We start from the raw sequence: 17,278 nt of genomic DNA on the forward strand, positions 1-17,278 counted from the left end.
CCCATGAACCTAGGGCTTGATTTTCTGGACTTCATACACATTTCTGCTTTGGAGTTGATAGGAGGCCTGGAACAAGTAGCTGAATGTTTGTTTCTTGCATTTACAAACATATGTAAAATATAGTGACTCTCACCCCAGAGCCTATTCCAAGGATAAATGCAAATGTTTTTGAACTTCTAAAAATTATAGCTGTTTAAAAACATAAACGCCATTCAAATAGAACGGCATGTGCTCTGTTTCAAGCCTTTACAACACTGGAGGGCCTTTTATTTCCTTCACTAACTATGCAATTTCAATTTGGTTTGTGAAATTTTACTGCAGTTCAGTTCGTGTGGGAAGAAGAGAAGAACATAAGATAAGACCATATCTGTGATATTTGAGTGCACATGTGCTAGGTCACTTCAGTCATGTCCAGCTCTTTGTGATCCCATGGACCATAGCCTGCCAAGCTCCTCTATCCATGGGATTCTCCAGGCAAGAATATTGGATTGGGTTGCCATGCCCTCCTCCAGGGGATCTTCCTGACCCAGGGATCGAACTCGCATCTCTTACATCTCTGACTTTGTCAGGCGGGTTCTTTACCACTAGCGCCACCCGGGAAGCCACTAAGAATACTGGCGTGGGCAGCCATTCCCTTCTCCAGGGGATCTTCCCAACCCAAGGACTGAACGGGGCAGCCATTCCCTCCTCCAGGGGATCTTCCCAACCCAAGGACTGAATGGGGCAGCCATTCCCTCCTCCAGGGGATCTTCCCAACCCAAGGACTGAACGCTGGTCTCCTACACTGCAGGCAGATCCTTTACCATCTGAGCCATCAGAGAAGGATATTTGAGAGGCAATATAACAACACAGTAGTTAAAAGAGCACTAGACTGGAACCACAGGGCCCCCAGTTTCCAGTGTGTGACGCTGACAAGTTATTGAACATCTCTGTGCCTCCGTTTCTTCGACTCTAAAATAGGGGTGGGATGGGGACTGTCTACCATTTAGGACTGCTGTGAAGCTCAACTGAGCTCAAACAGGTTAAATGTTTAGAACAATAGTGGGCATTCAGTATGTATTCAGTACTTACTCCCTCTATATCTGATGCGAAGAGCCAATTCATTGGGAAACACTCTGATGCGGGGAAAGATTGAAGGCAAGAGGAGGAGGGGGAGGCAGAGGGTGGGATGGTTAGACATCGTGTCTGACTCAATGGATCTCAATTTGAGCAAACTCCGAGAGATAGAGAAGGACAGGGAAGCCTGGTGCGCTGCAGTCCATGGGGTCACAAAGAGTCAGACTTAGTGACCGAACCACAATAGAATTTTACACGTTTTCCCTTTCCTTAACTTCCATTAAAAATGCATAGTAAATTTCAAAAACCTCAACCTGTGATACACTTTGATTCTAAGCCAAAATAATTAAAACTTATAAACTGAATTAGTAGGTCAAAGGTGTCAAAGGTGCTGTCTCCTGAAACAAACACATTAGGATAGAAATGGAAGACGCACGTCTCTTCCCAGGAAGCAGCTCCGGCCTCTTCCACAGACACTGCCAGCAAAGTCTTCTCTGAGGCTCCTCAATTCTTCACAACTCTTGGTTTCCCTTTGTGCCCGATATTCCAAACTCGCAGATATTCAGTATCCTGCAGGGCAGAGTGCTGCTCGTATTTTACACTGTGGTTTTATGATGGTTACAGATAGAGGAACACAGTTTTAACTATACTTTGAGGAGAAAAGTATCCTGACATCTAGCTTATATATTTCACATATGACAGATGTGTAACTGGAGGAGCAAAGCCACCATTACCCCCACTCTCCTTCCAAGGAGTAGGGAATGTCCTTTAAGAATCTAGGTTATTGGACCACTATAATCCACACCCCTCCCCCCCATTTTCTCCAGGCCTAAATGTAGGTAAAGGAGCAGCCATTGGTGTGCATCTTCGGGGATGATTCCTCAATACAAACAGGCCAAGGGCATACCACGCTGATGGAAGGCAGGGATTGAGTGAAAGATACATTGTTCATATAATAAGGAGAAGTGCTAAAGTGAAGTGAAGTCGGTTCAGTCGTGTTCAACTCTCAGCGACGCCGTGGACTGCAACCCACCAGGCTCTGCCGTCCCTGGGATTCTCCAGGCAAGAATACTAGAGTGGGTTGCCATTTCCTTCTCCAATGCATGAAAGTGAAAAGTGAAAGAAGTCGCTCAGTCGTGTCCGACCCTTCGCGACCCCATGGACTGCAGCCTACCAGGCTCCTCCGTCCATGGGATTTTCCAGGCAAGAGTACTGGAGTGGGGTGCTATTGAACACCCATTTAAAAAGGAGTCTTGCTAATTATGAGACTGGCAAGAAAAATGCATTTCTTCCTTGTTATGAGTTGATATTGCATGATTTTTTAACATTAACATTTGATCCTTGAAGTAGGTATGTGGCTAACAGAGTATGTGGTTAGTGACTGGGGACTGCGGGACAGCAGTACCAGGCAGATAAGTTGTAAGAATAAACAAGCACGACTCCTTTTGAGGGAGAGACTACGAAGGGACAAGAAAGGTGACGCTGCCTGTGCTCATCCTAATGCGGTTCTCGGGAGTAAACGTCATCATGGGCTGTTTTAGTCTAAAGAGAAGATATGAAAAACATGCATTTCTTGGAGTGAATGATGACTTTGGGGTTGAGACCAACATTTGTATTTAAAGAGTGGAGTTTCTCAAAAGGTAAACGAAGCCTTACATCGTGGCAATAATAAGGACAAAGGTCTTGTATAAAGGTACAGCCCTGAGGTCAAGGTTAGAACTCCTGAGTGGAATTTAGCTTCTTGAGTACTTTTTACTTGGACTCTTGAACTAAAGCCTGTTAAATAAGAAACATCAACGCTCACCAGAGCAATAAAACAAAATGCAGAGTCTCCATGACATAACATCACAATGTCTAGGATACAATCCAAAATTACTCACCATATGAAGAGTCAAGAAATGGTGGATATAGCAGACAAGAACTTTAAAGCAGCCATCATGACCATTTCCATCAAGTAAAGTATGCTTATAATAAATGAAAGATAGGCACTCTCAACAGGGAAATTAAAAAAAAATTAAAACTGAAAGAAATAGTTGAAATATAAAAAATGCTCAGCAGTAAATGGAGATGACAGAGAAAGAAGAGGGTCAACCTGAAGATACATTAATAGAAACCATCTAAAGAATAGAGAGAATACTGGGAAAAACGAACAGAGCCTCAGGGACCTGAGGGATAATATCTAAAGCTCTAATATATGGAAAAATGAAGTTCCAGAAATATAGGTTACAGAGAATGAAGCTGAAAAAATACTTAAAAAAAATGCTGAAAATCTCCCCAATATGGTAAAAGACATTCGCTGGGAGACTTAAAAAGTTTAATGAACTCCAAAATAAGATAAATTCAAAAGAGAACTTTGATTAAATCAGGCACATCACAGTCACACTACTGAAACCCACAGAGAAAGAAATCTTAACTGCATCCAGAGAAAACAGCCTATCCACTACAAGGGAAGGTGATTAGTGTGAGCACGCATTTCTGGCCACAGAAAGTGGAAAGACATCTTTAATGGGAGAGCGTGCGCAGTCACTACAGTCGTGTCCGACTCTTTGCGACCCAATAAACCAAAGCCTTCCAGGCTCCTCTGTCCATGGGATTCTCCAGGCAAGACTACTGGAGTGGGTTGCCATTTCCTGCTCCAGGGGGTCTTCCCCACCCAGGGACTGAACCCACATCTCCTGCATTGCAGGCAGATTCCTACTGAGCCACCGAGGAAGCCCTAACGGGAGAGAGGGAAGAATACAAGAGCCGTTTGAATTCTTTATCTAGGAAATATCCTTCAAGAATGAGGGTGAAATAAAGGCATTCACAGAAAAAGGAAAACGAAAAGAATCTGCTGTCATTGCACCTGCTTTACAAGAGATAACTTCTTTTTCTGTTTTAAAGTTATTGGGTCTGAAGAGAAATGAAATTAGTAAGGAACTCAGATGCTCAGGAATGAATGAAGAACACTGGAAATAGTAAAAATATGAAAAATAAATTTTTCTCTTAATGTCTTTAAAATTCATATGACTATTTAAAGCAGCACTGCCTAATAGAAATATAATAGGAGCCATGTAAATAAACTGCTTCTAGTAACCACATTAAAAAAATCTTGAAATTTTTTATACGTCAAATATATACAATATATGCAAATTATCATTTCTACATGTAATAAATATAAAAATTATTAAGCTAGTTTTATATTTTTCCCATATCAAGTCTTCTAAATTCAGCATGCATTTTATACATACAGCACATTTCAATGCGGAGTAAGCACACTGCAAGTGCTCAAAAGCCACCATATAATACAGCACTGATTTAAAACAAAAGTTATAACATTGTCTTGTGGCATTTATAATGTATATATGTTTATAGTATAATACGTATGATAGGCAAAGCAAAGAACACTGGAGGGAAGGGTCATCAGGGTTCCATTTTACATGAAATGGTATAAAGCACACTGTGAAAAGGCAAGAATATAATATGTATGGTAATCCTTAAAGCAACTGCTGAAAAAAAATTAATGCAAAGAGATACTGTTAAAAAGGCAATAGATAAAATAAGGTGAAATATTAAAAATTTTTTTTTTACTTCAGAAGACAACAGAGAAAGAGAAATATAAAAAAACAGAGGGGACAAGCAGAAAACAAATGATAATATGGTGCTCTAACTCTAGCCAAATCAATAAGTAAATTAACAATGAACTGGACACTCCAATGTCCACAGACTACCAGAATGAATAGAAAAATGCAAGACCCAATTACCTGCTGCTTATAAGAAACATACTTTAAATATCAAGCCAAAGACAGGTGGAAATTTCCCTATATGAAGAAAGATACACCATGCAAACAGTAAGCATAAGAAAGTTGGAGTGGCTCCATTAATATCAGATAAAATAGACTCTAAGACAGAGATACCTTTTACCAAAGCTAAAGAGGGGCACCTCATAAAATAGAAAGGTCAATTCATCAGGATGACTCAACAATCAGAAATTTCTATGAACCTAAACACAGGAAACAAAAATTACTAGAATTAAAGAGCTGCTGCTGTTTAGTAGCTAAGTTGTGTCTGACTGTGAACCTATGGGCTATAGCCCTCCAGGCTCCTCTGTCTATGGGATTTCCCAGGCAAGAACACTGGAGTAGCTTTCCATTTCCTCTTTCAGGGGATCTTCCAATCCAGGGATTGAACCTGCGTCTCCTGTGTTGGTAGCTGAATTCTTTACCACTGAGCCACCTGGGAAGCCCAGAATTAAAAGGACACATTGATAATTCCATAATTAATGTTAATGCTCTCTGCAGCAACTGTTAGAACTTGATAACTACTAAAAAGAAAAAGCAGTAAAAACATAGATGATCTGAATAACACCGTCTACTACCTTGATATTGATATTTCTAAAACACCATGCAACCAACAACTGCAGAATGCATATTCTTTTCAAGTGACAATGACCAAGACAGACCACATTCTGGGCCAGAAAATCAAGATCAGAACAAGGATTTTAAAAAACCACTGTAAACTGCTACATTTCACTGTTCCTCCTAAAAGACATAAAACAAATTAAACTTTGTGGGAAAGTAAAAGCAACTCTTCTTTACCCAGTGGTGATCGGTGATGCTTACTTAGATTACAGGTACTCAAAAAATATGCAAACACTGGTAAATAAATACAATCACTTTGTTAAGGTTGTATCAACGGCCTTCAAGAACCCCAAATTAAAGATAATTGAGAGTGAGAGTATTCATATACTCAATACAGTTTCTGAAAAATGCTGTTTGGATTTATTTAAATCTCCATTTAGGAATTTAATTATGATCATTCAAATGCTTTATTCTATTCTATGTCTTAGGTTGCTTCCTTTTTGAAATCATTTTCTAGTATTTCTGTTTAATCTTATTTTGAGGCCGGAATGCTAAAGTCCCTAAGGAAAAGAGAAAGCTCAAAATCAATTTCCATAGCAACTCTAAATCCACCACACTATATTTGTATATGGGAGTTTGATTTAAGTACATTAATATATGTGGATTTGCAACATGTCTAAGCTGTGGTTGCTATAGGAACCGCAACTTCAAATTTCCTTTTAAGTTTAGTAAGTGCTCAGACATAAGAACTGATCCCCCTGACAGATATCTCAAGTTGCAGATATGGCTGGCAGCAATAAATTTATAAACATGACTCACGATGATATATGTACTTAACAGATATCTGTCATTATGAAAATGTGCATTTTAATACATGTTCCTAGTTGGTAGATCAAAAGCAATTCAAGATGCAATTTCTCAGGATGGAGATAGAATAGGACTTTGCCAGGCAGCCATTCATCCTTAGCAAAAGCCTGTGCCATGCTGAAGCTTTCTACAGCCCGGCTAAGTCACCCACACACACACACATCAACAAGCTCTATAGCTTCTCTGAATCCACAGAATATCCTGTTGTCTGTACTGAAATGGCAAAAAATCTGGCACATTCTCACAGAGACAGAACGCATCGAGCATCTGTAGTGCATTTATTTTGTACACAAGCAAATCACCTATGGTGCGTGGCTGTATAAGTACTCTGTATGATGTAAAAACACAATTTTTTTCTTCCCATGTAGACAGTCCTTTCTTAATTATCAATGTGGACAATCCATCCCATGATCACTTTTCCCAATTCTAACATGGCCTCTTTGCCACAAGGCACACTGGCTCCCGCATACTACTCTTCATGTATGATAGCCAGGACCTGCACGTTAGCTTTAATATTAGCTTACTGAAGTAGAGAGAGATAAAGCCACTGCAAAATGGACTAAATATTTCAAAGCCAAAGTGAAAAAAAAAAAAAAAAAAAAAAAAGACCATCTCCTATTTTCAATTATACCAGACGTTGCTTGTTTTCACTAATGCAGATAATTAAGAAATGACCAAGGCTTAGAGGTGGAAACAAATGACTTCTGAGTGTTACTAACCTGGCATCACTCTGAAATAACTGATGTACGTAGGTGAACTTCCCAGACAGCTGGGGGCCCTCACCTCATCAAGCAGTTTAATTTGTCTTAACTTTTTTTTTTTTTTCTTTCTGGCCATGCAGCACAGCTTGTGGGATCTCAGCTCTCTGATCAGGGACTGAACATGGGCCATGGTATTGAAAGCCCAGAATCCCAACCACTAGGCCACCAGGGCTTGTCTTACATTTTGAATGGACAAAATCAGACTTGCGTGCGAGGATGGCTTTGAATGGTTTTAGAAGAGGCAGAGAGGCCAGTTTAGAGATTGTAAAACAGTTTATGGGAGAGATGATTATCAAGAGAAAATTAAATCTTAAGAATTAGAAGGGAACTCTGAGGGCTGGTATTGTGTGGATCCTGAGGACGACAGACACATGGCACTCTGTGATTCAGCAATAAAGATCTCAGGCTGCTGGACCACTGATAACATTTGGGGTTTTTCTGTCTTTTCTTTTACTGATACTCATACTTTCTATAGCTATCACTGTACCCCCTGCCCTAATAAGGTACATGCTGAGAAACGATACCCCCATGTTTGTTATAATTCTATCCAAATTAAGAAAGAGCAAATAAAGTGGATCAAGAAACACACATTTCAGTCATAAAGTAAATAAGGCATGAGGTTATAAAACACAGCATAAGGAATATAGTCATGAATATTGTATTAACTTTGTACGGTTCAGATGGTAATTAGAATCACTGTAGTGATCACTTTGCAATGTATACAAATGACAAAATGTCTCTATATTATACACCTGAAACTAATATAGTCTTGTATGTCAATTAAAAAAAAAACCAAAAATCAAATAAATGTAAAAGAAAGAGCAAATAGGCTCTGGATAAGTATTCTAGGAACTCTTCCTAAAGTATATGAATTTGATAGTGCAGATTCTATACCTATTCTGACTTTTAGAATATTCTGGCTTACATTTTCTTGGCTGCTTTACCAAGAGTTGGATACACGACCCCTAAGGGAAAAAAATGCACTCTCACTGTATTTATAGGAGTCTTTCTCCTATGATAGCTTTTAAAACCCTATTCTACCTGTCATGGTGATGTATACATGTGACGCATACCTGAGCTATCATTTTTTCAGTGTAGTTTTACTACCCTACCATGTCCAAGAGTCAGGACATGGTTCATAGAAAAGGGGACGGCTGGTCTGACTCCTGGAAATATCCTTTGTCTTTGATTAGGACCAGTGAGGTAAACGCGGTCAAGGCATCAGGAGCACAAGCCTGAGGAATACTGCCTTCCCGAACACGAGAAACCAAATTCATCATTTGTTTCCCGAGCTTTGTTACCTGAGAAGTTAAGCTCTGGAAACACTATTATTTCTCTTCCAGGCTCATGGACATTCTTTCTATCAAAATGGCACAAGGTTCTCTGTGGCTTTTGTGAAAGACAGATGAGGGAGATCCTGGAAAGCAAGGCCAAGGCAGCACAAGGACAGTTCTTTTGTGTGTGTGTGTGGAGGGGCCGGGGCGGGGGGTGGTGCCAGTTTAAGGACACGTTATGATCGCAGAAGAAAAATGTTTTGAGGCCTGTCCAGGTCTACTGCTGAAAACTTGAAAAAGTGGCAGCTGCGATTCAAGATGAATTGGGACATCATTAGCAGTTACAGAAAAAGAGCTGGAGGCCAGCGCTACCAGCCAATCTTGGTTTTCACACCTCCTTGTCCCCCCACCTCCACCTGCCTGTATCTCCCCGGCTCCGGAGGAGGCACAGCACTCCCCTTCTCGATTCTGGTCCAAGAAGAATGACAGCCTCTGATCAAAGCTGAAGGCCAATTTAAACCGCCGTACGTTTTGGTTTCCCAGTTTTCCTGTGGCTTCATTTTTACCCAACCTCTTCCAGCACCTCTGTCCCCCCCAAAAGGAAAACACATTCCCTTTCCTCTCCAAACCTCTTTTGATGGCCCTGACCCCATTTTTCTCCCTGCAGCCTCAGGTCAGGCTCCACCAGTTTCCCCTCTTGAGTCCTGCTACAGTCCTTCTCAGAGAATCTTTCTCCCATCTTACAAACCGGCTCCTAGTGTCTTGTCCGAAAAGCAAACAAAATCAAATCCAGGACAATACCATTGTTCCCCCCAAGTCTAACTTTCTAAAGCATCTGTCAGCTCTTCCCCATCAAAATGGGGAAACATACCATCAAAACGTTTTTATTGTCCTCCACCTTTTTCCTGACCTTTCGGTGAAGGCAGAATCTCCTCCCCCACATCACTTTCACAGCTGTGTGTAACACCCTTGTTAAGCCAGTGCCATCGAGGTGGATGGATTCAGCATTTCAACAGACCAATTTTGCTCAAGGACAATTACTCACTTCCTAGGAGCCAGATTTCCTCAGCCTACTTTCAGGCTTCATCCTACTCGAGCTCTCCACAATTAATACTTGGTGCTTTTGCTGCACCCTCTTGCTAGAAACGTTCTACTCTGCTACTGAGCTGTTTTTTTCCCCAATGTTCCTCCTTTTCTCAGTTTAGCAAGGGTTTTCTTCTTACCCTTAAGTGTATGTGTTCCCAAAGATCTGTGCTTCGTTTATTTATTTACAGCTGCATTGGGTCTTTGCTGGTGCGGTGAGCAAGGGTTACTCTTCGTTGTGATCCTCGGGTTTCTCATTGCGGGCTCAGACGGTAAAGCATCTGCCTACAATGCGGGAGACCCGGCTTTGATCCCTGGGTCAGGAAGATCCTCTGGAGAAGGAAATGGCAACCCACTCCAGTATTTTTGCCTGGAAAATCCCATGGATGGAGAAGCGTGATAGGCTACAGCCTACAGTCCATGGGGTTGAAAAGAGTCGGACACGACTGAGCGATTTCACTTTCACTATTCTCTTGCTGCAGAGCCAGGCTCTGGGCACATGGGCTCTAGCCGTGGAGCACAGGCTTAGGTGCTTGGAGGCATGTGGGATCTTCCTGGACTAGGGATTGAATCCATGTCTCCTGCCCTGGCAGGTGGATTCTTAACCACTGGACCACCAGGGAAGTCTCTTGTCTTTTTTTTTTTTTAAGCTTATTTAATTCTATGGCTTCAAAGTTGGGATTTTTATGCTGTCTGAGTTTCCTTCCTCCAATTCCTTTAACCCATTCCTGGACCCATCACTCTACTAAGAGACCCCCAAGTTGAAACATCCAACGGACCCTCCCAGTCCTCAGTGTACTGGACTCCTCAACAGGTTTAGACACTGGTAACTGTTCTGCTCCCCTGACACGTTATTCCCTCATTTCTTTCCATCTTTCTGGCATCTTCCCTGCTCCCAGGTGAGTCCCTCCTTTTCTACCCAAACATTAAATGTTCAAGTTCCTCGGGCACTCCCCCTTTCTTACTCAGGACTAACTTCCAGCCTCAATTACCTGGATGTGGGAGACTCACCAAATGTTTATCTCTAGCTGACACTTCCTTGAGTTCCAGATACCTGTACTCATTGTTTACTACTGCACGCACGCGTGCTCAGTTAAGTTGTGTCAAAATCTTTGTGACGTCATGGACTACAGCCCGCCAGGTTCCTCTGTCCATGGGATTTTCCAGGCAAGAATATTTTCCAGGCAAGAAAGCGGGTTGCCGTTTTCTTCTCTAAGAGATCTTCCCGACCCAGGGGTTGAACCTGTGTCTCCTGAATTGGCAGGCAGATTCTTTACCACTGGGCCATCTGGGAAGTCTTATTACAACCATTTTTAAACATTCTGATTAGAGATTGGGCATAAATAAGAAATGTGTATTCTGATAATATGAAGGTTACTGAATTAACAAGTGTAAATGCTGGTTTTCAAATGGAAACACATGGTTTCTGAGGATTTCATTGTTTAACTGTCCAGTACCACAGCTGGTGTTTATAATAATGACCCTCATTTACAGGAACACATTCTGCTTGGTAAAGTCTGATTTTTTTTTGGAAAGAATGTTTGTAACATATCTTGCAAAGATTTTTCTCTAGAAAAGTTAAAACATTTTTTAAAGTTCCAGGTATTTATCATTAGTGACTTCACTTTTGGACAAAGTTGGCTAAGTGAGGTCTTGCTGAACGTGGTCCCATAAAAACTGGCACTGCCCACACAGGAGACAGGATGGATTTTTCATGAATTTCCTCTGAAGGATTACAGAATATGATCCATATTTAAAAGTGTTAACAAGTTCATATTCTAGATCTACTGGCCGCAATTAAACAATAAAAATATGTTGAAATCTAATCACATTACTTGAAATTTCTCAAAAAACGAAAAAGGAAAATGCAATCTATCCCTGAAGTTGTACAGCTTCAGTGACACCCAGTGAACTGTTCTGCCTTTTTAATAGTTTAAATCCTGATTGTTAGACTTATTACTAGGAAGATAAATGTGGTCAAACAGACAACAATAAACATCATCCAGAGGTGTGAAAATACTGACTACTGGGAAGAACCAAGCAAACACAGGATAGCACAGGGGGGGCCGGAGGCATTTCCCAACACGAAAGTGACTCCAGAACGACACTGCTCCAGTACCTGCTGTGGGGGAGTTGGCATGGTGGGACTTCTTGGGCAGGTTGAAGATCTGTTCGCCCGGGTCGGGAGGAGGGATTGCGTCTTGCCCTTGTCGTGCCTCTACGGGGTCATACTCCTTCCCATCGTAGTTAGCATCGTAGAACTTCTTAAACCACTGGATAAAATCCAGGTTGTCCTGGAAACGCCCTTTCACCAGCTTCTCCACGGGAATTACCTGCAGTATAAAAGCACCGGGTGAGTCACAACCCCCAGGCTGGTTTGTATTTAACACAACTGAACAGCTCCCGAAACAGAACTATTTCCCTGTGTCTGCAATTCATGCCTCCTGGCCTCTGCCCTAGTGTCTTAGCCAGCGGTATCCCCAAATCCATAGAATTCTTCATTATACTAAAGAAAAATTAAAATGGTGTAGCTGATTCTCCTGGGATGTTTAATACATCCGAACAAACCATAAGGAAAATTAAAAGGTTGCAGCTAATTTGCCTGGAATATTTAACACATCTGAATAAACCTTCCAAAATAAGGAATACCCCAGCTGTCAAGAAGGGCGGAGCCTCTTCATAGAAAGTTTATTGCCATAGCATCTCCCCTTAAGAACATCTGCGTCTGGGATGTTGTGTTGTTCCAACACACACAGCTCGATGGGTTTTCCTTATTTCTTTATAACACCTGGTCCAGTTGTGTTGGAATAAGCTCTTAAACTGTAACTGTTAGAGAGTACCAATGAATAGGAACTCAAGTCAATGAAAACACACACTAATCTAATGGTTCTTCTGAAACAAAATGAGCTTTCATGGAACTTATTTACAATGTAGAGACACAAGCATAAAATAAAAGCAACTAACCACAATACAGGGCACAGTAATTCACGGGCTACACAGGAGCACAGTTAATGTGCCATGGGTGGATGGGGGTGCGGAGGAAAAGAGAAATGGATTCAGGTGAGGGGAGTCACAGAAGGGACTGAAGTCACAGAAGTCACAGAAGGGAGGGGAGTCTTCTCCTGGAGGAGGAGACACTCGGCATTTATGTCAATTTCTGAGACGAAGATAGCTTTTCATGGAGTACTTTCCTATTGGTAACCTAAAAAGCCAATCGGTATTACCTTCAGAGGTCTTTTCATGGTACTATTTATAAATATTTTCTATTAAAAATAAATATTGTACTATTAAAAAGAAACACTGTACTATTTATAAATATTTTGTAACTTTTGTTTATGCTAATACTGTGATTATTTTAGAAAGCGCCTTCTTGGAGCACAAGGGCCTTTCATTAACATGCTACCGTATTCTGCTTTCTGTCAAACATGAACACATATCAACAGTTTTAGATGCTGCTGCTGCATTAGCCAGTCAAAGCAGGTACTTAGTTCTGTTGACTTAATTTTGCATTTCCTATCAAAATGAAAGTCCCGAGGTCATAAGTGCAAAATCAGAGGTGACAAGCAAATATCTGTACAGGTACTTCTCCTGTGCTGTCACAGGCTAGAACAACACGGACAGGGACACTGTCTCCACACCAGGACCTTTGGGTAGAATCGTAGCATATTAAGCTGGAGAGGCCAATGAAGGTCATCAAGGTCACTGTCCCTCCAGTGACAGCACCAGAATTTTATCTCCAATATTCTTTTCTTTTTAATCTTCAACATTCTTACCAATGGCTAACCCGCTCTCTGTGTGAACACTTCTACGGATATGAAGCCGCAATTTTGGTACATGGCAAGTTCCGTCAATAAACCCACGAATGGGCGTCTCTTTTCTATTCTATCTAGAAACACGTACCCAGAAATAGTACAGAAATGTACAGAGAAATGATGCTAATGAGGAAGGAGACCCTGCACAACTCTTTATTTAACTTGCTATTTTATACTGGATTATAGTCGATTAACAAGGTTGTGATAGTTCTAGGTACACTCTACGCTTTAGTTTTGAATAAATACACAAGGAGCCAAGATGCAAATTAACCACAGCAAAGGTCATAAACTTGAAAATGATTCAAGAGGTTGAAATGTGTAAGAGATTATATGTTTTGCAATACAAATAATGAGAAGCCAAAATTTTCTTAATATTTTGATAAGAATGCTTTAATTATATGCTTTGAAGACACTAACTGCATTAAATTAAAAATATATACAGTTCAGCAAACTTTTCTGTTTTCTTTTAACCTCTTATAACCCAATATTTAATTTTTTTATTTTCATAGACTATTTATTACTATGCAAAGAAAAGTTTTCCATTTCTCCCTTGCTTTTCTTTTTTTCCTTATTTAAAATTCATTTCTTTCCAACTTATTCCCTCCAAGAGCTATATCCTAAATAAAGACTATGAATTTAGTACGTATATGAACTGAATGGGCTTCAGCAATAGTCCTTATGGGAGGAAAAAGGACTCCAGCCTAACTTCATTTGTATCACGCCAGGACAAAATTTTAAAGTTCAAAGTGGGTAAAAGAACATTTTATGGACAATGAGTGAGAATCTGAGTACATACACGGGACTCTCGGGACAGGTAATCCCTCACTTTAACTTCATAACCACAGGGACCGGGATGCCAATCCCATTTTACAGATGGGTATACTCAAAGAATTTAAATAACTTGCTCAAGTCATGGTGTTACGATTCAAAGCCATGCCATTTGTTCGGGATTTTGTGATTTCTTTAAAGAAACAAAACATACGAAGAGCCACAGTGGCATCTGGCAAACATGAAAATTTCTCACCTGCATTGCTAATACAGAATAAGAACATTTTAGCATTCATGATTTCTGTTAGAATTTTTAGTTGAATGGCTACAAGTTTAGAAATCTTAGATAAAAACCTCCATCAGGTATGAGAAGTGAGGGTTGTGCTTTATGCTGTACATACAGAACTCAGCCTACTGATATCAAGATATAGCCCCTTGAAATGTTTTTGGATTTCTGCACAAAAAGAAGGTTAAGCAAAGATGATGCCTTTTACGGAGGTACAAATCTGTCTCCTACCTTATCAACATTCATTCGCTTGAACGATGCTTGCAGAAGCTTAAAATTGTGAATGTATTCATGCTCCAACTTCGCCTGAAATTTTACCTTCTTCAAACTAATGCAGCCTGGGAACAGCATGTCCATGAACTGGCAGTAGGCTGCTCCTGAAAAGAGACAAGGACAGGACAGGTGTGAGTCTGAAGGTACCACGTGTGTCTGAGCGGTGCTGGGCAGGAGGGAGCCCCACGTCCTCAGCCCTCCTGCTGTGTGCTCCTCTCCTCACTGCAGCCACACCTCCTGGTCCACCAGGGCTGGGTGCTGGAGGGCAGGGGTGCAGCTGGATGCAGCTCCTCCACTTCCTCACCCCTAACCACTGTGGTACAGACGCTCTTCACGACAGCATCACCAGATTCCATGAACAATGAACAGAACTTCATTCTTTAACACGTAAGGAAATCAGGGTGACAGCAACTCTTCTTAGCTTCTCTCAGAAAAAAAAGGAGCATATTTTTCCTTCCATCGAGCTGCTACCGGCTCCAAATCATTAACATATATAAGAGAAAAACAGCCGAAAATGTCTACACGAGCAAACTACAGGAAATATGGAGCTCAGAAAAAGAATATGTATACGACGCCCAAGCTGTTTTAAACCCACCCTGCAAAATGGCTGAGGTGAAACTGTTTAACTAAGCCATCTAATACCAAAAATAGTTGTGTACCGATTTAATTCCAGTCCAGAGCAATGGGGTTCCTATATTAACATGAAGGATGGAGACATGGAGGCTGAAACTTACAGAAGTTCAGAATCATGCTGTTTATGACTGAGAAATGAAAATAATAGACATGTCCGATAAGTCCCTTGAGGAAATAGTCATAGAAAAAAGGGTTCATTAGGTCTTTCATATATATCTGTATGGACATTTTTATGAAGAACTCTTAGATCATGACAATTTCAACTAGAAAATTGCAGAGGGATCACACATACTAATTCATATCTTCTTAACAGTAAAGGCTAAAGGCATTTAGTAAAAGAAATTCCAAGTCAGAAAGATTATCTTTCTTTTACAAGTAGGAAAAGAAATTGAGTGGTGAGAATGGGAACAAATGGCCATTTGTGAGTTCTCTTTGCTTCTGCACTTCTCCAGATCTCTCAGTCTGTTTCTATAATATGCCAGTAATATGCCTTTTTGAACATAAAGGGCTCCCCTCCATCCACTGGTATCAAGGTTTTGTAAGAAGCCTTTCATTCTGTTTGAGAAACTCTCCCTTACATAGGAAGAGACTACTTGGTCTCTTATGTCAAAGGGAGGCTAAGCATCCTTTACTGAGATAGGAATCCAAGAAAAGAGGGAAGCAGAAAATGTTAGTTGCTTAATCGTGTACAGCTCTTTGTGGTCCCATGGGCTAGCCCACCAAGGTCCTCTGTCCATGAGATTTTCCAGGATAGATACTGGAGTGGGTTGCCACTCCCTTCTCCAAGGGATCTTCCCAACCCAGGGATCGAACCCGGGTCTCCTGCATTGCAGGCAGATTCTTTACTGTCTGAGCCACCAGAGAAGCCCTATCAAGGAACTAGGGGCTGCTGCTAAATACAAAACAGTGAGGCAACCCATTATTTGAAGGTAAGAATATAAGGTGAGTCAAGGCAAATTGGAAGTGGTCAAACAGGAGATGGCAAGAGCGAACACTGACATTCTAGGAATCAGCAAACTAAGATGGACTGCAATGGGTGAATTTAACTCAGATGACCATCATATCTACTACTGTGGGCAGGAATCCCTTAGAGTATAGTGATAGTGAAGTCGTTGAGTTGTGTCCGACTCTTTGTGACCCCATGGACTGTAGCCCACCAGGCTTCTCCATCCATGGGATTCTCCAGGCAAGAATACTGGAGTGGGTTATTATTTCCTTCTCCAGGGGATCTTCCCGACCCAGGGATCGAATTCAGGTCTCCTGCATTGGAGGCAGACGCTTTAACCTCTGAGCCACCAGGGAAGCCCCTTAGAGTATAGAGTAGCCACCACAGTCAACAAAAGAGTCCAAAATGCAGTACTTAGATGCAATCTCAAAAACGACAGAATGATCTCTGTTCGTTTCCAAGGCAAACCATTCGATATCACGGTAATCCAAGTCTATGCCCCAACCAGTAATGCTGAAGAAGCTGAAGTTGAATGGTTCTATGAAGACCTACAAGACCTTTTAGAACTAACACTCAAAAAAGATGTCCTTTTCATTATAGGCGACTGGAATGCAAAAGTAGGAAGTCAAGAAACACCTGGAGTAACAGGCAAATTTGCTCTTGGAGTACAGAATGAAGCAGGGAAAAGGCTAATAGAGTTTTGCCAGGAAAATACACTGGTCATAACAAACACCCTCTTCCAACAACACAAGAGAAGACTCTACACATGGACATCACCAGATGGTCAACACTGAAATCAGATTGATTATATTCTTTGCAATCAAAGACGGAGAAGCTCTATACAGTCAGCAAAAACAAGACTGGGAGCTGACTGTGGCTCAGATCATGAACTCCTTATTGCCAAAATCAGACTTAAATTGAAGAAAGTGGGGAAAACCACTAGATCATTCAGGTATGACCTAAATCAAATCCCTTATGATTATACAGTGGAAGAGAGAAATAGATTTAAGGGTCTAGATCTGATAGAGTGCCTGATGAACTATGGACGGAGGTTCGTGACACTGTACAGGAGACAGGGATCAAGACCATCCCCATGGAAAAGAAATGCAAAAAAGCAAAATGGCTGTCTGAGGAGGCCTTACAAATAGCTGTGAAAAGAAGAGAAGCGAAAAGCAAAGG

General features: G+C 41.1%; 1 protein-coding gene across 3 annotated transcripts in view; it reads right to left on the reverse strand.

Annotated features, from left to right (window-relative positions):
* The window catches only part of MAPRE2 (microtubule-associated protein, RP/EB family, member 2), a 189,443-nt gene that overhangs the window by 33,028 nt on the left and 139,137 nt on the right, over positions 1-17,278 (reverse strand). For all 3 annotated transcript variants that reach the window (XM_010849765.1, XM_010849763.1, XM_010849762.1), the window contains 2 exons: positions 14,479-14,624; positions 11,501-11,714 (listed from right to left, as the gene is read on the reverse strand). In XM_010849765.1, the coding sequence (XP_010848067.1) occupies positions 11,501-11,714; positions 14,479-14,624 (360 nt within the window). The remainder of the gene's footprint in view (positions 1-11,500; positions 11,715-14,478; positions 14,625-17,278) is intronic.

Source organism: Bison bison, unplaced genomic scaffold (genome assembly GCF_000754665.1).
Source record: "Bison bison bison isolate TAMUID 2011002044 unplaced genomic scaffold, Bison_UMD1.0 scf7180017864286, whole genome shotgun sequence".
Classification (NCBI taxonomy): domain Eukaryota; kingdom Metazoa; phylum Chordata; class Mammalia; order Artiodactyla; family Bovidae; genus Bison; species Bison bison.